The following is a 10,092-nucleotide window of genomic DNA, read 5'->3' on the forward strand; positions in this document are numbered from 1 at the left end:
CTAACTAACTAACTAACTAACTAACTAACTAACTAACTAACTAACTAACTAACTAACTAACTAACTAACTAACTAATTAACTAACTAACTAACTAACTAACTAACTAAGTAACTAACTAACTAACTAACTAACTAACTAACTAACTAACTAACTAACAATATAATACATTTTTTATTTGCCTCTATGACACGGTCACTTTTGCAAAAAATTATAAAAAGTTTTAGATTTAGTCATAAAAAGCTACAAGAACATATATAAACAGCAGCAAAAAAAACTTATAAAATTTTACTTTTTACTCCCATTAGACTACTCTGCGTATACTTCATATTTGTAGCATCAATAAATAATTAACACGTATACGTACGGGTGTAGTTAATAAAAGCAGTGAAATTTTATAACTTAAATCAAAATTTCAAACAGTGCCTTAGAAAACGATAAAATTTTACAAATCTTGAAATCCCCTAAAAAGTGCATGACTTTTGGAGACGGGGAGACATGCTCTTTTTTACTACGTAGTGATGTGCGTGTATGTCATTATCGGAGCCCTTATAAATTACGGTTATGTATTCTTCAAAGAATTAATAACTACTATTTTATTTTTTTTTAACTTTTAAACTCGATTCGATGAAATTGGACAATGTCTCAAATTTTAGCAAAAAGTTAATCAAATATTAAAATTCCTTTCCACTTACCGATGTTTATGATGTTTACGTTTTGTACTATCACTTGGAACAATTTTTTCGAGGTCATCATTTTTATCCGATTCAATTTGTAGTTGTACATCATATGCATAATCCTCTGTATATGGATATTGTCTGCAGACAGTAAAAAAAACAAACAAGGACAACGAAACACCAATGAAAGCAAAAAAAAGAAAAGAAAGAACCAATCAAACGTTTTCGTAGACACATTTATTCAGTTTATTTTATACATTTTTTTTGTTTGTTTTGCAAATTATTTCGCAAGAAAAGAAAAGAAAAAATCACAGGATTTTTATTAATGTTTCTGATACCAAAAGAAAATCTTTAGTTAAACATTTTCGTTTAGTTAAGAAACTTAATTAATGTTTGTGCTATTTTCTTCGTATTAAAATAAGTTGATTTTGTCTAGCATATTTTTTTACTTTTGGATAAATTGCTATAACTTACATGGGATCATTGGGTGGCATTGTCAAGATACAGTGTTGTAATCCACTGGGCGTTGGATATACTAATACCGGATCTGAGCAGCGATGATAGCGTTCTTGTAAAGAAATTAAGTGGGAAATACAAAGTGATTAATTAAATAGGTTTTTTTCTCTTATTATGTTTAATATAAGTAAAAGAAATAAATATTAAATGAACTAGAGAAGAAATCTAGAAATGTTTAATACAAAAACAACCTTTTGGAGGAGAGAGTTTCAATTTGAATCAAACAAGCACTGGAGCTGACAACTGGCACATTTACAGACTGTTATGAGCCTTTAGAGATTGAACTTAAATTGAAAATGTTCTATAAAACGGAAATAAATGAATACTTTATAAATCTAAGAAGTATAGAGCTCTTTACAGAGACAAGTGAAGTCAACGAGAGGACATGTCCTACGTTAACATGATGGTCGTTACTATGAAACAAATGTGGAGGAAACAATGAAATGATGAAAAACGTTTTCTGTTATTACTAGACTTTCAAGGAATGTTATTTCAGATAGTATTTCTCTCAGGAGTACTGATTGAAAATTCTTTATATCTACAATCTGAAAAACAGAAAATTCGACAAATTTCAGACGGAATAACAGAACCAAACCAAACAGAAAACAATATAGAGATATATACTGACTCTACTAATATACATACTCTACTGGTCATCTGCTAATCAAAAATTAAGAAAAATCTTTTCAAAACCTAAAATATACTTACTATATTTCCGTTTCTTTTTACGATACTCATCATCACTGCCACTCTGACCCATAGCCACTTGTGGTTTAAATCTTTGCTTCTCCTTAATATGTGACCCAGTCTTCGTTGTACTACAACAGCCGGTGGTTGGTCCAACACTCGAACCGGTCGATGTTGAGGTCATACGATGTAGTTTCGCTGTATCACTGGCAGCCACCGAGGAACTGGCAACAATGGCACCATTTACTACAGCACCATTACGTATTGTCGATGTTGAGCTGGCTGTATAGAGTGGCGCCATTGGCAACGAGGCATCCATGTGAGTTTGAGTGTCCAGTGAATCGATAACTGGATACTGATGAGGCAATGTTGTCGCTGTTGTGACGGTAACAATGTGCAACGATTGTGGTGCTGTCGTTCGGGCCGAGGCCTTGGATGAAGCGGCGGTATGAGTGGACGATGATGTTTGCGGAGCCGTCGATGTGGATGTAGACGAGGTGAGCGCTGTGGCTATGGTTGATTTCGCTTTACTATGTCTAATATTGCTTGTTAAGTGCAGCTGTTGCAGTTGTTCGATTGGAAGTACTTGTGGTGCTAGAGTCGTTGTGGGAGAGTATACGGCTACGGGAGAATGTTGTGCAGTTTCAAAGGGTGGTGGCGGTAATGGTGGTGGTCGGGTACGACCATTACCTAAGGCTACTAATAAACTAGTACTTTTGGACTTGAAACGGTCATTAATGGAGACCGGTCGGCCCGGCAAAGGAGCATGCAGTGACAGCGAATCACTTTGATTGAGTAATGTACTCACGGTAAGATTAGCACTATCCTCGGAGGTATTCTGACGCGATATGTTACGCGACTCGAAAATACTATCGGTGTAGGAATATTGATTGGGCAGAAAGCGTGTACGTGTGGCATTGGAGACGGTGCCTGTTTCCATAGGCAAGCTGCTGGCAGTGGTAGCTATAGGCTCTATTATATTTATGGGAGGTTGTGCTGCTAGTTTTTGCTGATTGGGTGACATGGGAGCATGAACCAGAGTTTTGATAATATGACGTGGCTGTAGTATAGGACTGCATTGAGCACTTATGGACTTGGCATCTAGAACACGCTGACGTTTGGCGGCCTTTATGCGTTCATACATATTAACATCAACATCTTCGGGTATGATCTCGGTGGCACCAAAACTCACCGTACAACGGGAACTGGCAAAGGAAAGACTTTCAATGCTGTCTCTTATGGAAGTGAGACTATCATCGGCCATGGTTGAGGAGTGAAGACGAGCTCCAGTACCATTTTCATAGCCACTAGCCAAGGAGGCCGAGTCTTGTGTGCGCTCCAGTGATAATGGAGCTACTATAGAAAATGTTTGATTACCATTGGATTGAGTAGTTTGGGCATTCTTTGAATCGCCCGAGGAACTTGATACTATTAGAGTCTCTTGCGGCATGTGTGTCTGTGCCTTGACCAAAAGATTTTGCTTGACCACTACCTTATCCGAGGAATTGCTTAAAGTACTAGTTAAACTGTCATCGCCCTGCTGCTGCTGGTGTTGTTGCTGTACATTAGTTGCTTGTGGGTATTCTAAGCTGGCAGTGTTTGTTTTCGATTTGGACCTAGTTCTTGAACGAACCTTTTTTGCTGATGCTGTTTCTAGTTCTATGTCTGTGGTTTTACGTTGTTGTGGTTGTTGCTGTAGTTGTTGTTCTTTGATGGCAGTTTTAGTCATAGTTTTCATTGTTTTCTGCGGCGTTGAGGGTTCAGTTTTGGCATGTACTTCCTCTATTGCCATTTCACTTAAACTGGACGTTTTACGCGAGTCCATACTACTAAACAGTCTTTTGGCAAAAAATATACGTCCTATGGATTTACGCTTTAAGCGCTTGGCTCTCTTGCGCTCCTCACAGTCACGTTTCATGGCCAGCATTTTCTTCTCGAGCAAACTATTGAACACCAGCTCATAGGTAACCGCTCTTTGATAGTCCTGCAAGTCGGGTATGCCATAAGTAGATACAGCTTTGTCGACCGACATAGTTAAAGGTTTATCAAAGCTCTCCTGCGGACTGTTAAGTTTGGAGTCAGCTGCTTCTAGCGGGGCTAGCTGCTCCTCTGACTCCTCTGCTTTCCCCGGCTCATGTTGTTGCTCTTTAGTTTTAATGGTCTCTTGGCACTCTGCTTCATCCATGTTTATTTTATGCAGTTGCTTTTTATTTAATACTATAATGCGAGTAGAAAAATCTGCTTTAACATTTGTCCAGTTTGTGGCAAATGTAGTGGCTTTTGTTGCTGTTGTGGCTTGATTGTTGGCTGCTGTCCCCCACTTGCGGTTGTTAAAGGGAATTCAAGCTGCTGCTGCTGCTGCTGTTTATCTCTATTTAATAACGACAATGATACTGACACATTGATTGATGACGTCTGCGTTAAATACAATACTGTCGTTGGTTTTGAAATTGATGCTGCTGTTCCTCCCCTTACTAACGCTGTTGCTGTTAATGATACTGGTGTTGTAGTTATAAATGACTTTTTCAATGTGAACAACATTTTTCATTTCTTTTGATAAGTTTTACATTTAATGTTGATGTTGACATCAATATTTTATTAAATTCCTTGCAATTCAATACACCCAGCATATTGTTTAATTTCAAAGGCGTTGCTGATAAAAACAACTTGGAATATAGGCCATCAAATACAATACCAAAGAAAATGTCAATATTTGAAAATATAGTAAACGATGTGTAAAATATCAATAACTAATAATAGGACTTATTATGAGTTGTATAGGTCTTGTTGTTCTTCTTATGCCAGTAACAGGGAGAACACGTTATTTGCTAACAAATATTGTTTTCAATATTCTTTTATTTAAGTTCCTTTTCTTCTTGGCAATTGTGATTTTTAATCAGAACTTAAGTGGTCTTCATATTTTATAAGACGATTTTCTGCTGCTTTTCCTATATTGCATTGACTATTGTTGCAATGTCCTTGTGGCAAGAAATCTATAAGAAGAAAAGACGAAAAAATAAAAATTAAATAAATTAAAAAATACTGTGAAAAATAACTCATAAATATTATATTTTATTTAAAAGAATTATGTAATAAAAATCTAAACCTATTGTAACTCTTTCCAAGTAACATACTTGTATTCCTATCAATTACTTTTTAAGTGACTTTTATATCTTCTAAGATTAGTTTACAACTTTTTTTTTGCTAAAAAAAACTGATTGATAGTATACTATAAATAGCAGTAAACTTGTTCAAAATAAATATTTTTGTCACTTACAAAAAATGTCAATACAATTTAGACATTATTGTCAGGATATTAAACCTTAACAATCTCAACTTTAACTATCTATTTAAAAATAAAACATAAACATTTTATATCATTGACAAAGGAAAACATGAACTAGAATTGGTTAAATATTTATGATGACCAATAAAAGTCATAGAAGAACCAAGTGACAGAATGTTAAACTTTATAACAACACTTAACAGCATAAAAGGATGAATAGCAAGAAGACAACTTCAAAACTAGACGAGGATGATGCACTTAAAGGATGTTGTAATATATAAAAAGTAAAACATAAATTGTACAATGTACATTGTACATATGCTGTTGTAAAACTTGGTATTGGCCGGGTTCTTTTACTACTTAACAGAATCAAGTTAATTTTCGAAAATTTAGTTTGATAGTATTTGCAGTGGGATCTACAAAAGTGATATATATTTACTAACAGTATGTTGCTATGATAGCCCTTTTATTGGTGGTTTATATTTATTCCTAATATTAACACAAATACATAATAAGTATCACGCATTTTCAAGGACTTTGCTACGTTTAGGGTAAGTGGTCTAGTCTGGTAGACGGGAGGTAGTGGATGGTGATGGTTTACCTGTGGCACTGGCAAAGGATTGGTCAATATACCCTATAGAGGTATAGGTGTTTGTCTTTAGATTTGATATATGTAAACACATCATCTTTCCAATCTAACTAACTAACTACTAACTAACTAACTAACTTACTAACTAACTAACTAACTAACTAACTAACTAACTAACTAACTAACTAACTAACTAACTAACTAACTAACTAACTAACTAGCTAACTAACTAACTAACTAACTAACTAACTAACTAACTAACTAACTAACTAACTAACTAACTAACTAACCAACTAACTAACTAACTAACTAACTAACTAACTAACTAACTAACTAACTAAATAACTAACTAACTAACTAACTAACTAACTAACAAACTAACTAACTAGAACTAGAACTGAACTAGAACTGAACTAGAACTGAACTAGAACTGAACTAGAACTGAACTAGAACTGAACTAGAACTGAACTAGAACTGAACTAGAACTGAACTAGAACTGAACTAGAACTGAACTAGAACTGAACTAGAACTGAACTGGAACTGAACTAGAACTGAACTAGAACTGAACTAGAACTGAACTAGAACTGAACTAGAACTGAACTAGAACTGAACTAGAACTGAACTAGAACTGAACTAGAACTGAACTAGAACTGAACTAGAACTGAACTAGAACTGAACTAGAACTGAACAAGAACTGAACTAGAACTGAACTAGAACTATCTATCTATCTATCTATCTATCTATCTATCTATCTATCTATCTATCTATCTATCTATCTATCTATCTATCTATCTATCTATCTATCTATCTATCTATCTATCTATCTATCTATCTATCTATCTATCTATCTATCTATCTATCTATCCATCTAAAGCTTTTAAAATTTGGCGTAACAATAGAATCGCTCTTGCTAATGAGCTGTCAAAAAGAGTCAGGCGTGAAAAAGCTCTAATCAAACAGCATCCCAGTTTATCATTGTTCCCTCCGATCATCTGTGCAATTGTGTCGTTCTATATAATAACTTATCTCAACTCAATACGATCTTTCGCATAGATCGCTCTATACATGTTGTTATGAATAGAATCTTGTAATTTAAGTTTATGATTCATACATACTAAACATTTACATTAATACGTTGAAACATTAACTTTTTAAGAATATATCCTTAATTTTGCAAATATTTTTTACACATCTAACACATGAAGATAACATTTCCTATTTAAAATATTTTTCAATCTTTTTCACATTTCAAATTTTATATAAATCTTTACAATCTTTACCTTTCATTCTTTAACAAATAAATCTTAAATTTTTTACATACCTCGTAAATAATAGAACGACAAAATGTATAAAATTTCAACAAATATTTTTCTACGACAAGATTTTCATATTTAGTAACTTGTTGCATAAATTCCAAAGCAGCTGCTGCTGCTGCTTCTAAGTTACAAATATTCATTCATGCAATGTTCAACTATGCATTATTTCATTATGCAGTAATATATAGTTGTTGTAGTTGTTGTTTAAATTGTTCAAATATGTGTGGACATGTTTATGAAATACCAAAGAGTTGTACGAGTACTCTTATATATAGATTTATACATACTAAGGATATTATAATAGGTTTCTATAAAGTTTGCAACTGCTGTTGCTATTCGAACCCTGCAGTTTGGGGAGTTGTGTATCGATGTAGTGTTTCTATATGTTATATCAGATTGATTTGCGTTCATTTGGCATCGACTCTATTCATTTGAAATAAAATATTACTTCTGACATTTTGACTACCTCTTGTTACAAGTAAACGCACGTTTCTCTCCAAGAACACATCTATTTGTTGTCAATTGACCAGTGGATTGTATAATGCATTACAAGGAAATCTAGTTTTTTAATCGTACTGTCCGTAACTGGAACAAATTCTTAGCAATGTTCTTTCCTGTCATCTTTTTCATCCAATGAAATGCATGGGAAGCATTTATCTTTCAGTTAGCCAGTTACATTCCACTCACACTTACAAATATGGAATTTTGTAAGTACTTACTACGAAAGGTCACAAATAAGAAGTTAAATAAGTAGCTTACAAGGATATGTTCACTTCACATAAAAGGCTAGAAAGTAAGTTTGTAAGTTATGATTAGACACCCCCTAAGTAATGCATATGGTAAGCAGTAGTCATTGAAAGTTCTGTGGAAACATAATTACCAGGATTTTGCTTATGTAAGTACTTACTACGATAGATCGCAAATAAAAAGTTAAATAAGTAGCTTACAGGGATATATTCACTTCCACTTACAAGGCTAAAAAATAAGTTATTTGAAAGTTATGACTACACACCCCCTAAGTAATGCATATGGTAAATAGTAGTCATGGAAAGTTCTTTGGTAAAAATAATTACCATGATTTTGCTGCGTAAACTAAGAGGAGAACACTTTTCAGAAGGTACACATCGACTGCTTTAATATCTTCCGGGTATCAATTGTATTCCTTAAGTTTGTGTAATTCTATAGTTGCACAGACATATTTTGTTGCACGTTCAACAAACAATTGTTCTATTCGTACGTGTAGCTAAAGGTTGTTGATGTCATTGGATGATTGCCAATAAAATAAATGCATTTTGATAAGATCATGCCCAAACACGTATGATATTGCAGTAGTGTTACTCTTAGTTGGAGGAGTAATTTAAGAAGTTCTTTTCTATTTTTATACACTAACTTGGGAATATTCCAAAATATTTGTAAATATTTTCTTTTGTTCATTTAGTTGTCATCTATAGCGGCGACATAAATGAACATGCAGCAAAAGTGTCTGAACCCACAAATAAATTGAAATTTAATTTTTATTTTTGCAAAGCTGCAAATACATACTAAATAGTATTAGGATTAGGAAATATTAATTGCGTCGTTAAGACTGTCGGCCAGTGATCGAATCACCTGTGTTTTAGATTTTGATTAAACATTTTAAAATTATGACTTTTGAGTTTTAGCTTTGAATTTGAAAATCATTAATCTACACGGAACGAATCCTGAGTTTTCCAAATTATATCACACGTGTTGGTAGAATACCAATAATGATTTGATCCATCCATCGATCGATCTTATAACAACATCTTACAAAAGTTAAGTAAAATTATATTTCATTCAGACAATTGGTATCAGCCTAATAAATCCTGAAGCACTGTTAAAATTTCTACATGAAAACATGAATTTCAAGACAATGTTGTAACATGAAACTAAAGACTGAACAAAAGGTTCAAAACTCTTGACTAAGCACTCAAAGTGTTGGCTATGAACAAAAGAGTAAAAAAGTAAAGTGTGACTAATATATATGTAAGCAGATTTTGACAAAACAAGTTTAAAACAATGTATTGTATGAGTAAAAAACAATTGGAACCATTTTAAAAATGTACAATCCATTTTGAAATCATGCTTTCAAATACCTAATCACCCTGTTTCAAGTAGTTTCAATATTATTGGTTTATTTGTTTTATATGTAACTAAATAGTAAAGTCATATATGTTTATTTTATTACTATTACTATGTCTATGTAATAGTTCAATAAGCATTTTTTATATTAAACAGCTGCCGGAATATATACCATGTTCAAGCCATGTGTTGCCTTGCCTGCTTGACTGCCACATTTCTTATTAGACTTTATTGATTGACAATAACGACAAAGAGGAAAAATATAAATTACCTATTAAATACACTTATTTTTTTCCACTAAATTGAAAAACGATAAAAACTTAAGCACTATAAAAGATTTTATAACGTCTATTATAGTTGCACAAGTGTTATATTTACCACCAACATTTGCTACAAACAATAGAAGTTTTCCACTGCTTGCATTTGCTTCTAGTTCATGCAGTAGGGTGGTACATTTACATTTATTTTTTCTTAGAAAAAAACAAATTTAAATAAAAAGTCTTCGATAGATTATAATTAAGACTTATGTCGGGTCCACAGAATATATTCTGGATTATATACGAATACTATAACCTGGATTATGAACTGGGCTATATACTAAACAATATACTGTACAATAGGCAATACTAAAGAATGGACTACAGTCTGAACTATAAACTACAGTCCACACTGTATAATCTATAGCTTAGTCTATAGCCCAATTTTAAGCTTAGTGTATAGTCCAGGACTATATACTATGTTCAGTAAAGTAGACTATAGTCAGGACTATAGACTATAGGTAGGACTATAGACTATAGTCAGGACTATAGAATATAGTCAGAACTATAGACTATAGTCAGAACTATAGACTATAGTCAGGACTATATACTATAGTCAGGACTATAGACTATAGTCAGGACTATAGACTATAGTCAGGACTATAG

The 10,092-nt window shown here is 33.2% G+C and overlaps 1 protein-coding gene across 1 annotated transcript in view; it reads right to left on the bottom strand.

Annotated features, from left to right (window-relative positions):
- LOC111676035 (serine-rich adhesin for platelets) overlaps positions 1-10,092 on the bottom strand; it is a 321,746-nt gene that overhangs the window by 224,283 nt on the left and 87,371 nt on the right. The window contains exons 2-4 of the mRNA XM_046953535.1: positions 1,900-4,871; positions 1,150-1,243; positions 694-816 (exon numbers count right to left, since the gene is read on the bottom strand). Of these exons, the coding sequence (XP_046809491.1) occupies positions 694-816; positions 1,150-1,243; positions 1,900-4,063 (2,381 nt within the window). The 5' untranslated portion in view covers positions 4,064-4,871. The remainder of the gene's footprint in view (positions 1-693; positions 817-1,149; positions 1,244-1,899; positions 4,872-10,092) is intronic.

The sequence above is a fragment of the Lucilia cuprina genome, chromosome 6 (genome assembly GCF_022045245.1).
Source record: "Lucilia cuprina isolate Lc7/37 chromosome 6, ASM2204524v1, whole genome shotgun sequence".
Classification (NCBI taxonomy): Eukaryota; Metazoa; Arthropoda; class Insecta; order Diptera; family Calliphoridae; genus Lucilia; species Lucilia cuprina.